This window comes from Homalodisca vitripennis, chromosome 7 (assembly GCF_021130785.1).
Source record: "Homalodisca vitripennis isolate AUS2020 chromosome 7, UT_GWSS_2.1, whole genome shotgun sequence".
NCBI classification, from domain to species: Eukaryota; Metazoa; Arthropoda; class Insecta; order Hemiptera; family Cicadellidae; genus Homalodisca; species Homalodisca vitripennis.
Genome location: NC_060213.1, coordinates 143,405,865 through 143,424,500, shown reverse-complemented (window position 1 = coordinate 143,424,500; position 18,636 = coordinate 143,405,865). Strand labels below are relative to the sequence as shown.

Genomic DNA, 18,636 nt, shown 5'->3' with positions numbered 1-18,636 from the left:
TTTTGTATTTGCAAAGAAATTTTATAAATAAACAAGCAAAAATCAAAATCATCTTAATTAATAATCATCAAAATTACAAATAGTGTCAGGATTTCAATTTTATGGTGAACTCAGGTTCCTTGGAGAGATTCTTACAGATAGTAAGAGAGTTCATGAGCCATCATCCTTTCAGTGCTGCCTTTAGTTGACGTGTGTTGCACTTCTTGTGATACAGTACTGCATTTCAAAGTTTTATGCTCATGTTACGACATGATCCAGAAAGTAGATTACGTTTCGCTCTGTGTCCGCTAAGGACGAGACTATCGTGGCCATGTTTATTGCAGGGCATTTCTCCTTTCAGTGGCTATCCAGTCGTGCCAGTGAGAGGTAACTGTCACTCCTTGTGTTACAAAAGCAGTTTAAAATGTGTGACGCAATTGAAAATCCCATGAGTTGTGAAGTGTGGTCGGTAATACAGTTTTTGTTGGCTAAGCACAATAAACCAATTGGTATTTAACGCCAACTCTGTGAAGTTTATGGGAACGATGTGATTACTGAAGGTGCTTTGCATCAATGGTGCATTAAGTTTAAAAATGGCTGAATTAGTGTGTATGATAATGAATGAAGTGGACGGCCAAGCATTGTGATCTATGAAATTGTCTATAAAGTCGATGAGAAGTTTAACCCATTGGCCTAGACTCACGTGTATACCACGTGCAGTGATGTACGGACCGAACCTGGACTCACGTGCGCAGCACGATCTGGTGACATTGCGATGTACTATTTAAAGTATTTATAGTTTTTTCCCATTAGATTGTATGCCAATACGCTTTCTGCAGACCTTTAGAGTTGTTCTTGAGTTCAGATGTGCCAACTATGGCAGGAAAATATTACTTTTTTCAATAATTGTAATCTATTACCAGTGCTTATTTTGTGTTGATACTAGGATTATGTTACGTCTAAAATTACGGCTAGCACTTCTGACAATATTACTGAAAGTTTATTACAGTAGTTTTATAAAATCCATTTAAATATTTATTTGTGATATTCAGTAAAATTTTGTTTTGTTGCAAGGCTAAAGGCTAGCCTGCAAAATAGAAATGTTGTTTGTTTGTGAAGTTTTATTTTTTATTTTTATTATGTTTATTTTATTTTTACAGTCTATTTTTTTAGTGTAGTTCTGTGTTTTTATATGCAAATTGTGTGTGAATGCTACAAAATCTGCGACCCGTGCAAACTGATGGAAAAACTGCACTTGATGAGTACTCAAATATAATTTTTTTAAATAATAAATGTTCAAATAAAAATTTTAATATAATTTATTTTTCATGACAAAGAGTTACTGAACAATAATATATATTCAGTTTTTAGATGATAAATAATTTTAATAGTGAACAAAATTAAAACTAAAGTTTTTTACACAAAAAACCCAACATTTTCGTTATAGTTAACATTATTAGTAAATTTAAAACTAAATAAAAATTAATTTTATGGTTGTAAAATGTAGCCTAGTTTCTTAGAAACATGATGGTAAATAATAACCATGGTAATAACTTAATTAGTTAGGTTTCTATAACAATTATACGAAACATTTACACTTTCAGCAAAATTAATTGCTAGTTCAGGTCCATGCAGCACCAGAAAAACTACTAGGCCAATGGGTTAAAGAAAACCGCCGAATCACAATAACAGAACTCCACTTAGTTTTCCTCAAATTTCAAGGAGTCAAATGATTTAAATGATTTATTCAGCCGATCTACAAATTTTAATAGGCTACGTCTAGTGGAAAACAACATTCAACTACAAAACTTAGCTACGTGCAATAATTAGAGTCCGTGCAATAGTTAGAGTCCATGCACCAATAAATGTCCATCAGGTCATGTACTAAAAATATAAATAAAACTAAGCATTTATGCAGGTATTAAAATTAAACACTAACCAAAAAAAAAATTACTACATGTAAGAAGATAAAGATTTGACTAATATAGTTACAAACAGTGTACATTAGTTCACTTCCATGCAATAATTAATTAATATATAACCAATATATAACAGACCCTGCACTAATACAAATGTAAATATAACTAGGCATAAATGTGAATATTAAAACTAAAATTAGTCATACATTTTGTGGAAGACTACATCTAAGAATACAAAACAGTCTATGATATGACTAAGAACCATTATTTACTCAGGGCTCATTAATTCAAGTACATATATCAATCTAAAGAGTATTGGGTCATGCAATATACAGATAATAACACTAAACACATGCAGAAATTAAAAACAAATTAATTTAAATAGCCAAGCAGAAGGGAATGGTCAAATTCCAAATATTCAGTTAGGCTGTAGAAAGGGATATCTGACAACCAGGATTTTAGGACAGGTCTAAACTTCTGTAACAGGAGCTAACTGTAAGGGGTATGGAGTTGAACATGTTAGTGGCTATAATAGGGAAGCAATTTGAGATCTTGTGTAATCTACATCTATTTACATGGACATCAAGGCATTTCCTGGTTTCATACCTATGTACACCTGCATTAGTGATGTAGTCATGTTCTTTATGCTTAATTGCTAAAAGACATTGGTATATATAATTATTATACATTGTACACTGTCATAATTTGGTGTTGAGAAAACAGTGGTCTACAGTGTTCAAGCAACTGTGCCCCACTTAGTGCGGTACCCTAATGGCTTTTTTCTGTAACCGAAGAACTCTAATTACACTGGCAGAGTGTCCCCAAAGTCTGGTACCATAAACAATGTGGGAGTGGGAAAAGGCAAAGTAAGCTAACTTAACAAACTCAAAGGGCATTTCTGCTTTAAGTTTTCGAAGCAAAAAAATTACCCTACTTAGCTTACTACACAAGGCATCAACATGCTTATTCCAGACAAGCTTCGAATCATGATTAAAGCCAAGCAACTTCACTCCCTCCACATTAACACCATTGTTGCACAAGCTAAAAGTAATCGCCTGAGTCTTGTCCTGGTTTAGGCACAAACTATTATAAATGAACCAATATGAAGCATTTGTAAAATGTTCTTAACAAGTGTTTCTGCAGTTGTAGAGTCCTAATATTTTAAGGGTTTTGCTTTTTAAAATTTTAACTTACCTCCCTCTCCCTAATTTCCCATTTAGGGTTGGGTATTAAAGTTCTCAATATATTCCTAAAACCATGATTTTTCAGTCTTATAACGACCCCCCAAGGGTATTGGATGATATATTTCTGTTCAAAATTTTATAGGGGGAACTTTTGGGGACACTGAGATACTTGTTGGTCCTGTATTATACTGTCTATCAAACCTCAAACACCTTTGTGCTGTGTCTGGATCTCCTTAAACACCTTTGTGTTAACTTTGAGCATTTACTAATGTTAAATAACTTTGTTGACAAATATACGTTAATATATCCAAATTTTTGGGCATGTGCTAGTCTGTATTTAAATAGCGGCAGATTTTGTTCTATTTTATGCACTGCTTGACTAAGCAGAAATGTCCAAGGCAGTTGAAATTAGCTGTTGGGGAAAGAGAGGAAGGGACATGCATCTGCCTCTTGTTTGTAAATTACACGTTTGACCTTTACATCTCTGTTTTATAAAAAACATAATCGAAAAATATATTTTATTCTAAGTTTAAAGTGAGTACAAAAATAGAACCATTTTCAAATTTTCCGGCTAATATGTCAACAGGACCTTCCTTTACATCGGAAACTTTTATCAAATATTTATTTAAAGTGTTTCAACTCACCTAACCAAGGGCCCTCGATTGCTACAGGTATATGACAACATATGGTTTCAGAAGCAATTCCATCCAGGGTTGTTAATCAGAATTTCTAATATAATTTCGAAACTGTTGGGAAGATTAACTTTATCCTACTAAAGGATCCTATCAAACAAAGCATAATGGAGTTCCCAACTAACAGGTTTCTATTTTAATGAAATTATCAAATGTAGAACCTCTGGTATTCTCTATGATGGGCAGTTTGACTGATACTCTATAGTTAGTTTTGTCTAACACATTCATACTTTTGTAAAATTAACTATGGTTTGCTTTGATATAGTAAGTCAAATGCCTCTTACCACATTTAATTTATGATGTACTCTGCGATACCTAACAACCTTCAACGTATGCCCTCTCTTTAAACATAAAAAGTAATATACAGTAGAGTCCCGTTAATCCGACCTAATTGGGGACCGAGCCCTATTCGGATTATGTGATTGTTCGGATTAGCCAGAATTACAGAAAAATACGGTTTTAAACTTTAGAATGGGTCTATTTTGTTATAGAATTATCAACATTTTTATTAAAACATGTTTTCTGACTGTTGCATTGTATTTCTTGACAAATAAACGTGTTTGCGAATACTAAGCACATTTACCGTATTTAGTGTGAAAGTTCTATTGTTAAGCAATGTGAGCGTACTGGATATTGTACGGGTCCACGCGTTCAATAGTTGTACGAAACTACGCGTCTTCCAATAGACTCTCTTTAATGCGATAGAAGACAATAACTGAATTTATATCTTTTAACAATTAATATTGTACTCAATAATAATATCAGTACTGTACGTCCAATTTTTGTTTGATTTCACTTCTTAATACAGTAATTTAACTCATACTTAACCTATAAGTTTCAATTTGGTACTGTATTTAACTTCATTATTTATGTACTGTACCGTACACAATTTGTCTTAATAAAATACTGTATGTATATTTAATTAAAGTTTTCTTTGTTTATGTATGAAATGATGCACCCATTTTCATTTTTTATGTAATTAGTTCCTATAACTGTTCATTATCGTTATAAATAATTCCTCCTGGACCTGTTCGGATTACACGTGTTCGGATTAGCGGGACTCCACTGTACCTCCATGTGTCTTTCAAACACTCAAAGTTTTTTAACACTCATATTACATACCTTACAGCTCATTTCATTGTTACACTGTCCTTCACAATGTACACATCATACAGTATAATATTATGTCTTTACTAAATCTGTTGCAGTAATCTTTTCTCACTCTTCCACAACTATGTATATATATAAACCTTCCTTATATATATATATATATATATATATATATATATATATATATATATATATATATATATATATTTATAATTCTATTACTAAATGTTGAGATATGGCTTTGTACTTAGTCCCATTTTATACAAAACTAGCGGGCCCGGCGCGCTTTGCTGCGCATTTCAATAATTTTTTGCAAAAGTTGCCCCGCGGCTTCGCACGCAATTTCCCGTTGAAAACAGTACACTATATTCACTTATTCTTTTTCTATCACATTCTAAACATTGCTGAGATAATTGATAGTCGTTCCATCGTGAGCCTCTTGGGCGTATTATGAAGGTATGTACCATATTCCTGCCTCTATCTAGCTGTTACCCACGGCTTCGCACGCAAATCTTAAGAACCGAAGTCCTTATATTACTTAGTAAATTTTTTTTTTTACTATAATAAATTTTAGATTAAATTAGTTATATCTCCGATGCCACGATTGAGCTTGCTTTGTTGTCTCGATCGAGAGAATATGTACACACGGAGTTTTGAGAACCATACTTCTGTCAAAAAAAACAACTAAGGTTGATTTTTATAACATTCTTTATATTTGTAGCCAACGTAAGATAGTAATTATGATATCTGCATTGCTCTTCTGATCAAGCATGAGCATGGTTTATATTAAATAAATATTGCAGTTAAAGGTGAATTTTTACGTCAAATTTGAATTGTATTATCTGGATAGTAAAGTCTATGTTTAACAGTGATTGCAGAAACAGTTTAAACAAAATTTGTCGTTTCTCTTAAGCTTACTCTATGCTTTAAAACTATAAGTGTAATATATGTTTACAAAGAACAGCTGATTAAAAATTTGAAAAGACGTTAACATATGTTTGCTGCAATGCATTTCTTATGGGTATTTCTGTAACCAGTGGGGCGGAATCCTGAATCGGGAAAGGGATGGGCATAGCTTATAAACCTTCTCCGTGGAAAAATACATATACGTACAAATTTTCATCATGATCGGTCCAATAGTTCACGATTCCATAAAGGACAAACATACAAACATTCATTTTTATATATATAGATAGATAAGTCAAATAAACATAGATTATCTATCTTTATTAGATTTGTTACAGCTGATAAAAGCTATTTGCCAAATATAAGAGACAACTTATACGCTAGTGTAAATTTTTAATAATTTGCACTAATTTATAAGAAAGGTCATACTCAGTATTACAGATACTTACTTTTCTAAAAACTTAATAAATTATACTTGTTCCTGCTTAGGTAATAAAAAAGTTGCATACAGATATATATTTGTATTGAGATTAAAAAATTACAGTTTTTTATCAACATATAAAATAATTGAAAAATTAAAATTTTAATTAAAAATTTTTAATAGATTTTACTATCCAAACAAATGTTGTCATATCCTACTTTTCCTCCCAACACAATAAAACAAAAATCATCTCATTATATTTATTTTTGAAAAAGCTGTGAATTATTTTGTGGAACAAATATTAAGTATAAAAAAAATCATAACTCAGTTTATGTACTTGCCTTTTTGAAATTGGGTATGTTTGTTCCTATGTACATAAGGAACAATAAAAAAGATGCATACAAATATATTATGATCCTAAAATTACAATTATTTATTTTATAAGTTTTAAAACATTTTAAAATTTAATTGTTGTGTATTATTTTCTTTATTTAAAAATTTTGACATGTTTATCATTGAAATAAATATTACAAGTTATACTCTACTTTTCACCCCACATAAAAAAGAAATATAATCTCATTATGTTTATTTTTTAAATTATGAATTATTTGGCTTAACACTACATAAATACCAAAAGAGTTCTTGGCTCTGAGAGAGGTGACCTGTCATAAATGCTTGGCACTAACAGACTCATCTCAGTCAAAGGGCACTCAAAGGGTTAAAACAACATTTTAAACGTTTGTTAAATATATTTTGGGCTTCCTTCTTATATGCTCCATATCCAGAGGTACTCAATTACCTCATAAAAACCAAATTTACCAGAAGACAACATCGACACAGCCATAATTCAGTCTGGACTCTCTGACCACACTGCACAAATTTGCAGGATTCACAGCTATGAATTGAAAACTTAGTCAAGAGTATGCTTACAAAAGATGTTTCAGTAAATGGAACCTTGATACTCTTACATCTATTCTTTACAATAAAAATTGGGACCCAACTCATCTCGCTAGTGACTCAGATGCAGCATACAATATCTTTCAAGGGATCCTACAAGCGTCTCTTGACACTGCCTGTCCCAAAAAGAAATGTATTAAGTAAAGAAAAAAGAGAACCTTCCAGTATGACAACGAAGCAGAAAATTTAAAATCTGACTTTCTAAATGGTTTACATAAATATGAAGCAACAGGAAATTTGCAAGACAAAGAGAACATGGTAGAAAGGAAGAAAGATTACAACAAGAAACTCAGACAATTAAACCAAAACGCAAATGCAAACTACATCAAATCAGCTGATAACAAGAGTAAAGCCCTATGGAGCCTTATAAACAATGAAAAAACAGGAAAAACCCAAGTAAAATATCCACAAATGCATATTAAAATTAATAACAGAGAGACTGATAGCCCTCAGGAAATAGCTGAACATTTTAATACATATTTTACTAATGTAGCCGAGCTGACGCTGAAAAATAATAGACAGGCCATAGGGAACCATGACATAAATGCACCTGACCTTCTAACAGAAATAATCTGCCAAGAGTCCTTAATTCTTACACCGACAAACAATGACGAGGTCAGGGGTATTATAAACTCCCTTAAATCAAAACAGTAAAGTAGAATGGATGAATACTCATCTAAGCTTGTCAAATACTGCAGAAAAGAACTGACTATTTATTATCTTGTAAGTATAATAAACAAATCATTCAGCCTAGGCCGGTTTCCCTCTGCACTAAAGTTATCAAAAGTATACCCGAAGCACAAAAAAAGATCTACAAATGATGTGCAAAATTATCATCCTATCTCCCTGATTTCAACATTTCCAAAGATTATTGAAAAATTTGTCCTCATCAGACTTATAACACACCTTAAGAAGCTAAATTTAATCAACGACTGCCAACATGGATTCTCAAAAGGAAAATCTACCATTTCTGCTATTATCAGCCTAATTGAAGACATTATTGACCAAATAGACAAGGGACAATACATCTCCGCACTTCTTCTCGATTATAGTAAGGCGTTTGACTGTTTGGGAAAACCACTTACTATCCTCTGAGGAGTTCCACAAGGGTCTGTACTAGGCCCAGTCCTCTTTATTCTATTTGTAAATGATTTCCCAACACTTACCCAAGATAATAATACATCATGCGTAATGTACGCAGACGACACAACAATCCTGATAAGGAATCACACTGCAGAAGGTGTTTGTACAGCTGCTACAGCCTCTCTAAACAAGGCTCTGAATTATTGTAAAACAAATGACCTGGCTATAAACCCACATAAAACAATACAAATTAATTTCAGTAAGAAAAGAGACACTACTCCCAGCATCGCCAATGTAACAGTTGAAAACCATGTAAAATTTCTTGGAGTCATTCTGGACAGAAATCTAACCTGGACTGAGCAAGTGAACAATGTCTGCAAAAAATTAGCATCTGGAATATATATTGTTCGACGCATTAAATGGATCAGCAACTTGGAATCAGCTAAAACAGCTTACTACTCATTAGTAGAAACTCACATGAGGTATGGACTTGCGGTTTGGGGTGGCCCCTCAGTTGGAAACCTTAATAAAGTTCTTACCCTACAGAAAAAAAGCCATCCGAGTTTTGGCTGACTTAGAACCAAGGCAGAGCTGCAGACATGCCTTCCAGACACTCCAGATAATGACTGTTACTGCGCTATACATCCAAGAAGTTATCATGTATGCACACCAGAAGAATCTCAAAACTGGAAAGGACCTTCATCACTACAACACACATTATGCAACAAGCTACACTCTACCCATACACCACACAGCACTTTTCAAGGAGAAACCAACCTACATTGGACGAAAACTATGGAACCATCTACCACAACCATTAAGAGAGCTTCAGGGTAACGCTTTTAAAAAAGCACTCCATGACTTCCTTGTTAGACAGACTTTCTACACCATTGACGAATTCTTGAACCAAGACTGGAGGCCTCAACTGGAACTCAATCGCCCTCAAATGTGATGCATCATTGCACTCAAAAATTATTTTTCCAAAAAAAGTTTATCTAATTTCTGACTCTATTACTGTTCTTGATGAATATGCTAATAAAGAAGTTTGTCTATTGTCCAATTCTTCCTCACTTTTCACAGAAAATCATGAGTTCTGTAGGTGTATAATGTTTGAACTAGTCCTCGCTGTCTTATTGACTAAGTTTAATGTGGACAGATGGCATCTTCTATTCTTTCAAGAGAAGAATCAGGTAAAGGAAATTCAACTATAACATAAAACAAAAAGCACATTTATCTGAGTCTAAACACCTTAACAGTGCCCTTAAAACTGGTATCTTACAAAACTGTGACCAGAAATAAATACAGCTTATATTAGAAAAATCGAATTTATTAATTTCCAATTTATGTAAGCACTCGTTTCCCAAGTGTTGGTTTAAAGGCAACCCTTAGCATTCTAAAGGATGATTACTATCTGTATTATAATTTTTATTCTGTCAAAGAAATCCAACTTATGTATTCCGATAACTTTCCTTGTTCATTTTCTTCTGTTAGGTGAAAAGTTCAACCCAAGCAGCTATTAAATAAATTTTTTTATATTATTTAATTCCTCCAATTTGTTGAGACGTTCTGCTAATTTCCTGCTTAACCCTAAAGCTGGAAATTGTGAAGCTCTGTCCCTAAAAGACAACTTTACCATCTTTGACACTTACATATTTCATAGTAAATATTGTTTTCATACTTACTCCATAAATGTTATATGTGTAATAGAGCACTACGTTTGGAGGATTGATATCCACCCTCTCCCTCATAGCTCAAAATGTAGTATTACTCAACATACACAATACTACAAGGTTATTTTAAGGTTGCTTTAAGGTTATTTTTTGTTTACATACAGGGTGCTCACAAAAGGGTGTTACAAACTTCTGTATTCATCATTTCAAGCATAAAATGTCCTATATATATATATATATATATATATATATATATATATATATATATATATATATATATATATAGGAGGAGGGGGAAACGGTAAAGTCAATTCTTTGTTTGAAGTTTATTTTTTAGCGGTAAAGTCAAGCCGCTTCCGGCCCTAAGTTTTCGTCATAGGCCTATAATTTGATGACCTATATATTTATATATAGGCCTATGACGAAAACTTAGGGCCGGAAGCGTCTTGCCTTTACCCTTTCCCCTGACCATCGCTTTCCTGTCCCATTGTTTCAGATGACACTACGCGTTGCCAATAAAAGAGCAGACATCGCCATTCTTGTTAGTATCCACTGTAGCCTGTGCTAGTGTGATGTGTGATGTGTAATTGTTATCCTTGTACTTGTGATTTGTGCTCGGGACTTGCATCCTGTGCAGTGACAACGCCTGAGCTGGATTCTAAGCAGCTTTTTGGTACATTTGAACCCTTCTATTTCCCTTCTTTACTTCTTCCTGTTCGTTATTTCTGTATGTAGTAATACCTACGAAGAGGATAGATTCCAATCCTCGAAACATTGTGTTATACCTCTTGTCACCTATATCGACTATTACACAGTAATTAAATTACTGCCTGTCTACTTTACTTAATAAAAACAAAGAATCTAAAGCAGCACCTCATCCAATGATTTCAGTCAAAACGGTATAATAAATTACAATATTTTTACTTCATAATTTCATTGTTTTAATTATAACACGAGTTTATAAACAACTAACATTACAAATTTACATAAAAATTATTTCAGAATAATTATTTAATACTTACTTTATTTTTTGCTACTATTTTTAATTGGGTGAAGGTATAGCCTTTAACGAGACAACATTTATAACACAAAATTAAAAAACTATGAAAGTTTTATATAAAGCACTTAATAAAACTTATCTCAAGTTTAACATACTATACATTCTATATACAAATATAAAATATAAAACAAAAACCAAGGTTAATTATTCTAACAAAACACATTAAAAGTGAACTTCATATAAATAATACAAATTTTAAAATCTACAAACATAAAGCTTTTTGTGGTTTTGCTGACAACTTATTAAGATAACATGTTACATATATATATATAAAACTGGGAACGGTGGGTAGCATAAAGATGGATTTTGATGACTTCAGTATCATTTGTTTCAATACTCAGCATATATACATGGAGCGATCTTGACATTTCAAACAAATTAATATTTCACATGTATCATCCTCAATGTTTACTACATTATACATAAACTTACATTACTTTCTGATTCCTCACACAAATAAAATTGATTTATTATTGGAGTGTTTCTTTTTAAATTAAGTAATCAAATCCAATGAGAAAAGAAGCTGCTACACTACAACGTATAGAAATGGTTGTTTTGGTAGGGTTATAAAGTACTTTGGTATTATCCGAAGGCCACTATTTTTGAAACAGTTTTCTTTACCAGGGACCTAAAAAATACATTATCAGAAATAACAGACTTTATTTCGACTTGAAACAAAAATTAAATGTCATTATGATGATCGGTTCTTGTTTTTTGCCTCCCACTCCCTCCCACTTTTTTAAGTAGGCCACTAGATCTCTATCTACTTCCTGTTATTACATGATATAAGTAGGTTTAGATTAGGTTGTCATGAATATGTTACTAGGTAGTACTAAAGTTAAAGATTTTTATGAACGCTTGCATAAACTGAGCTTGAATTTGGGTACTCTCTCAAGGGATGTTTCTCTTTTTTCGCAGAAGTGCAGGCAGGTACCACCGAAGCCGGATGGCTAGGAGCATTTCCGATCGGTACTTTTCCAACGTCAGGTCACGTTCCAGATCATCCAAATTTTCGGACACCAGATCATGTTGCATGATCTGGCACGTGATCTGAGGTCTCGAAATTACTGATCTGAAATGCCCCTGTTCAGTGCGGGCTTCAGTAACGCTCTGATAGTACCTAGTTCAGATCACATGAGTACTCGTACATTTTGACTTTCACTTTTTATATTTATAAAACATACGTGTGTATAGCCTAATACACAGAGACCCCCCCCCCCCCTAATGCATAGAGTGGCTTTCACCCTGACATTGCTGTCTTTCGGGTGCGAAGCATAAAACAAGACCCCATCGTCATAATGACATGTAATTTTCATAGTAAGTAAAATAGTCTTTTCTTTCTAATACTGTAGTCTTTTGGTCCTGGGTAAAGAAAACTTTTACGAAAATAGTGGCCTACAGATAATGCCAAAGTTTTGTAATTATTATTACACATTTTTCACACCTTTTTAAGTACTTTTGCCTAAAAACTTTTAAATGATAAAATTATTAAACTTTTTAAAAGAAATATTTTGTTTCATAACAAAGTTTTTTTTTAATTACCTACCTCAGATTTTTCCTAATTTATTGTTGTTGTTTTAAAATATATTTCTTGCAATGAAGTTTTCAAAAATTTATTTTTTAAATTGATTTTGCCTTGCATGGCTTTATTGTGACGTAGTTACCCTGGACAGCTAAGGTATTCTAGTGTCACAAACTTAGGATAAAATTACAATTGAGGTTTCTGATTTTACATTCATTTATATTACAAATAACTTAAAAGCTAAACAATTTACTAATCTAGCAGGAAATGCCAAAACTTTGTGAATGGTGCTTGATAATATTACAGGATGGCTTCCTGCGTGATATTACAACATGAATCATTATGGCAGTAGCACAATTACTGCGATAAACATAATATTTTGTCAAAAAACACGAGCGGATTAAGTTCTATGGTGCACAAGAGAGAAAATGTACATGAAGAAATGAAACAGACAAATTAATAATATCAATTATGTATAATTGATAATTATGCCCCTGTCTAGTGCGGGCTTCAGTAACGCTCTGATAGTATCCACCACTAGGTCACTAGGGCATCTTGAATTTTTAAACAGTAATTTAATCAAACATAGTATATGGACTTCAAGTGACTGTCATAGTACTAGCCGTAATCAAAACTATTTATCACCATTGATGATAATATCACGATGAAGATATCAACAAATTCTACGCAGATTTACGAACGGCTTCAAATTATGAGCTTTAATAGACAATGCTCTTTAATACCACCAATGTAACAGAAACTCCACATGGAAAACTCAACCAAGAAGTCAATACAAAATAGGAAGTAGTACATGGATAAAGTTTAAATAATTTTTTAATAACTAATAGATAGCGTATCAAATCAAATCAAAAAAATCTTTATTCATCAGATATATACACTAAGTATACAATTGAATAGTGTCCAAAGACACACAGTCTGTACATCTTAAAACTACTAATACAAGTACATCTAAATCTACGAGGAGGTGGAAAAGTACTCCTCCAAAGAATACAATGCCTTGTTTATCAAAAAACATTTAACTGTGTTTTTGAATATTCTCAGATTAGTTAAATCTTTTATACTAGTGGGTAGATGTTTAAAAAATTTCAGCCCCATGTATGATGGTTTTTTCTCATAATACTTTAAACTGTGATGAGTTGTTACAATATATTTTTTGTGTCTGGTGTTGTATGGATGAGGTTCAAGATTTAATTCATTACTTATTTGATTATTTTTTGCAATTAGAATCGTGTCAAAAATATATTGGCCATATATTGTTAGGATTTGTAATTCTTTAAATTTCTCCTTTACTGTTTCATTGTAATCTAGTCTCAATATAATTCTAATTGCCCTTTTTTGTAGTTTAAGAATTTTATCCATATTTGTTTTTGTCGTTGCACCAAAGAGACATATTCCAAAAGATAAATGAGAGTGGAAATTTGCAAAATATATATTTCTTAGTGTTTTTTGGTTACAAAAAAACGACATCCTATAAAGAGAAAATATCGCAGAGCTTAATTTTGATAATATTTTATCCACATGTTTGTCCCAGCTTAAATGTTGATCTATTGTTAGGCCGAGAAATTTTGTGCTTCTTTTACTCTCAATTTCTTCTGAATTGTACGTAATTAATGGTTCGGATATATGTTTGTTGTTGTGTGTTTTAAATCTTACAATGTTAGTTTTTTGAGCATTTAACATTAAGTTGTGCTGCTTAAAGAAAGTTCCAATATTTTCTAATTCAATGAAACTTATTATCTCAACCTGTTCAACAGTATTGGCTGCTACTTTAAGATTTGAGTCATCTGCATAAAGACACAGATTATTTTGGGGTGCACGTGTGAGTGCGCTCCCTACATCATTTATATAGCATAGGAACAGAAGAGGACCCAAAATCGATCCCTGAGGGACACCATATCTAATCATTTCAGTTTCTGAAGAAACCTTTAAGACTCTATTTTCATGCGTTCTATGGGTAATTTCTACAAATTGGCATCTATTTCAAATGTACGATTGAAACCACTTAATTGCATTTTTTTGTATTCCTAATGATTGGTAATTTAGTTGTCAGGTGAGAATGGCTTACACTATCGAATGCCTTAGATAGGTCCATAAAGATTCCTGCTGTATATTCACCTTTGTCTACTGATTCGATTATAGACTCAACAAAAGAGACAACAGCGGTTATTACTGATTTTTGTGGTCTAAAACCGTGCTGAATATTAGTTTGCAATTTAGAATCCTCTAGGTATGTTATTAATTGTTTGTTAACTATTTTCTCATAAATTTTTGAAATTATCAGAAGAAGGGAAATTGGGCGATAGTTTGACACAGTTTCTGGACAGTTTTTCTTATGGATTGGTATGATTTTTGATCTTTTAAGCTGATTTGGGAAAATACCTGAAACAAATAATGAATTTATTAAGTGGCTTAAAATTTGGATTAAATACTGTTTGGTATTTTTGATCACTTTTATAGGGATTTCATCATATCCGGCAGAGTTTTTGTTCTTTATTGAGTTTATGGTTTTTTTCCACCTCCTCTGCATCAACAAATTTAAAGTTAAAACCTTTTCTAATACATTGTGCTTGTTCCTTTTCGCTAACTTCCGTATTTTGACAATTAAATTCACCGATCTCCTGAACTACATGTACAAAGTATTTATTAAATACATTAGATACAGTTTTAGGACTATACCAACTTTTATTTCCCTCTTGCAAGGAGATTTTTTTAATTTCATTCTGATTTTTTTGCCCAACTTCAGAGTTAATAAGTGCCCACACTGTTTTTTGTATATTTGTAGATTTTTCTATTTTATTTTCAAAATAATCGGTTATAGCTTGTGTTAATTTTATTTTATACTCACATTTTCTTTGTTTCAAGTCTTTATTTAAAAGAGCATTTGTCTTTCCTCTAGTTTTTTTAGCCAATTGTATAAGTTCTTTTTTGTCATTTTTAAGATCTTCTGAAATCTAATTTTGTTTACAAATTTTTTCAGTAACTAAGGTTTTAGGAAAAGAAATATCAAAATAATATTGTAAAGTATTATGAAACTCGTCATATTTTTTTCAACAGAGGCCATGTAAACATTCTCCCAAGCTTCATTTTTTAGGAGCCTATTAAATTCACTCATGTTTTGGGCTGAAAACTTGCGTATTTCGCGCTTTATAGGTAATTTTTTTTCGACTTTTATCTTTGGATTGTGAATACAATGATACAGAAAAATCTGCAAAAATTATCTTATTTTGAGATTTTGAACAATGGATACAGATTAAGTCATATGAAGTTACCAAAAGTTTACTTAAAAATTGTTTTCAGTAAACACAGCTACAAATGTTACGTCTCCCAAGTGGAGCCCTGATCAATAAAATAATGGATTTTAAAGATACTTTTTTAATGATAATTTCTTGTGTCACCTCTTAACTCATGGCTCAAATATGGAATTAACTATATTAAAAATAATTACTATTTTAGTTTTTTAGCCAATGTTTTATGAAATGTACGAATAATATGATAATGTTTGAGTTATTTTGTACCTAGTACTAAAAACCTAAATGGTTACCAAATACAGTATTTTCAGGATTTTATATTTATTAATATGTATCAAATTATGTGCAACTTAATGTTTGTGTGTATACACAAAATTCTACATATAACATGCAATGCTTCTTCCGAGACCCTGTACTACTGATGAGAAGAAGCAGAACTTATACACAGTTAAAAGTCTTCATTCACTTACATCCTTCATCCTTTTCTTCATCTTTCATTTCGAACAAAGGTAATTAAGTTTGCTGACTCCATGGAATTCCATTCCTTAGTACAGGTTGACCCGCTTGCAGCCATCAATTAGTACCATACTTGTTGTCCGAAGCCAGAATACAATAAGAAATGTACATCAGGTCAAGTCTATTCAGTTAATAAAAGACATGGTGTGCCGAGAAGTGCTAGGTTCAACGTCTTCTTGGACTGGCACCAGACAATGTGTCCTTGACGACGATATTGTTCCTTGATGATCGGATAGGTAACTGTGAAGCTTGTTTGATGCAGGGCACTCTTTTCTTTACAATAAATGTTTAAATTCCTTAGGTAAGGTCGTTTTTCCCTTAATTATGTTATTTACGAAAGTTTTAATCTGACTAGCAGATCGTCCTGACAGAATGGGACTTGTAGATATAACATCTCTACATTCCTTTAAAGAGGGGTTTATCCGTTCAGTAATTTTATGCTTAAAACTTTCTATGACCACACTTTTTTCTTCAGATGACCATCGCTGTTTCACATGGCTTTTAATATATCTAGTTATTGTATCATGAGCAGTCGCAATTGTCGGAAGAGGTGTGTTTTCTTTGGCTCTATCTGCAACTGGTAATAAACAGACGTTATCATCACTTGTGTTATCTATTATTCCTTCCATATTAACAACAGCACTCCCAACAATACCATTTTTAGCCAAAAATCTTTCCTCTGATTCTTTAGTAAAGGGAGTGACTTCCATGTCAACTTCACTGGATACTACTTCTGGTTGTAACATTTTCTCCCTAACCCTAGAGATTTCAGAATTAGTTGATAAATCACACCGCCACCTTTTGTTTTTTTCTCTCATAAAGTCATCAATATCTGCTTTTTGTTTTCTCTTTTCATCATCAGATAGGTAGTTGTTTTTTAAGACATTTTTCATCGCTCTTGAGGCTCCTTCATTTAAAACCCAAGAAAGTCGTGATGGCATCCCAACAACTTTCACATCACCCGACGTTCCATTCAAACCACACATTTCCTTCACAGAATCCATTACTACATTGATTTTACACGGGTGTAAACAATCTTGAATACATTTCACTGTATTATCCTTTTCTTTAATTTTTAAAAGTAGCTTTCCAGCGTCCCGTATTTTCCTGCTTACAACGTACTTGTCTTTGGGGTTTAAATGGTTGTTAAAGAAATCACTGGCAATGTCCATTATGAGGGAGTCTTTCATTGCTATATTGCCAGCTTCATCTTTTCTTACAAGAGGTAATATGTCTTTGATCAGACTGTCACTGGCTGTATTTGACATAATTGGTAAACCATACGTTTTTGCATAGTTTGAACATATTTTTTTTCTCGCTTGAGTGATTATGTCATTTTCAACATCCTGTTCATTTTGGTCTGAATCCATAACATCCTCTTTTTCATTTTCTTTTTCCAAACATTTTTTGACATGCTTTCTGAATGATTTCTTGGAAAACAACACACAGCAGAATTTACAAATTACGAAGTCATCACTTGATGGTGATTTGGTAACTGGTGCCCGCCTTGATGGTAGAAGTTTAATGCCATCATTGACCTTAATGGTTGTTCCCATTAAGATTGTTTTGTTGTACATATGATTTCCTTGATTTCTCAGGTTATCAAAAATATTTCTTCTTAGCAGTTTGCTTTCATTACCATTGCCCGTTTTTAATATAGCGAGATATTTTACCACAGGTGCTTCATTTTTGTGATTCCTTAATAAATGTCGTCTAAAATTTGTACACAATTTTTCACAGTATAAACAGTAGTTCCTTCTATTCCAACGACGCTTCAAGGCCGGTTTTTGGGATAAACTTTGGCTTGTCTCTACATTGGTCACGTTGTCGTCAGAATTACAAACGTCCTAAAACAAATATTTATTCTGGAAACAAATATAATGCAATATATGATACAGTATATATATTTAATGTACAATTCATAATCAACTAGCACATACTTATTTTGGTTTTTTTATAACTTTTGATAATGTTACTATTAATAAATATTTTTAAAACCTATAATTTTAATGCGATTTCTATTTTAAAATCTTCAGCGGCCGATGACGCTTATATATTTGTTTTATGAAATATGGGTGAAAAGACGAGTTATAATTAACTACAAGATCAGAACATGTGGATTTCCTGTACAGGGCGAATAAAAAGTCAGAATCCCCCTTCTATTTTATCCTAAAGTTTATGTAAGAAAATATCCTTTGGGTAGTAATGCAAAAGGAGTTTCATTTGGTGATTGTTTAAGTTTTTTTGTGTCCCCCAAAAATGCGGTGGGGGGGGGGGGGGGTGGGGGGGGGGGGGGGTGGGGGGGGGGGGGGGTGGGGGGGGGGGGGGGTGGGGGGGGGGGGGGGTGG

The 18,636-nt window shown here is 32.7% G+C and overlaps 2 protein-coding genes across 2 annotated transcripts in view; both read right to left on the bottom strand.

Annotated features, from left to right (window-relative positions):
* LOC124366446 overlaps positions 1-16,327 on the bottom strand; it is a 37,362-nt gene extending 21,035 nt beyond the window's left edge. The window contains exon 1 of the mRNA XM_046823011.1: positions 16,243-16,327. Coding sequence (XP_046678967.1) covers positions 16,243-16,263 — 21 coding nt within the window. The 5' untranslated portion in view covers positions 16,264-16,327. The remainder of the gene's footprint in view (positions 1-16,242) is intronic.
* Positions 13,365-18,213, bottom strand: LOC124366447. The gene has a single exon (XM_046823012.1). It carries the CDS (start codon positions 17,863-17,865, stop codon positions 16,564-16,566), a length of 1,302 nt encoding a protein of 433 aa, XP_046678968.1. The 5' UTR covers positions 17,866-18,213; the 3' UTR covers positions 13,365-16,563.
* Positions 18,214-18,636: the final 423 nt, after the last annotated feature.

Coding starts and splice junctions, on each gene's coding strand:
- LOC124366447 (XM_046823012.1), bottom strand. CDS start 17,865: ATGTACAACAAAACAATCTTAATGGGAACAACCATTAAGGTCAATGAT.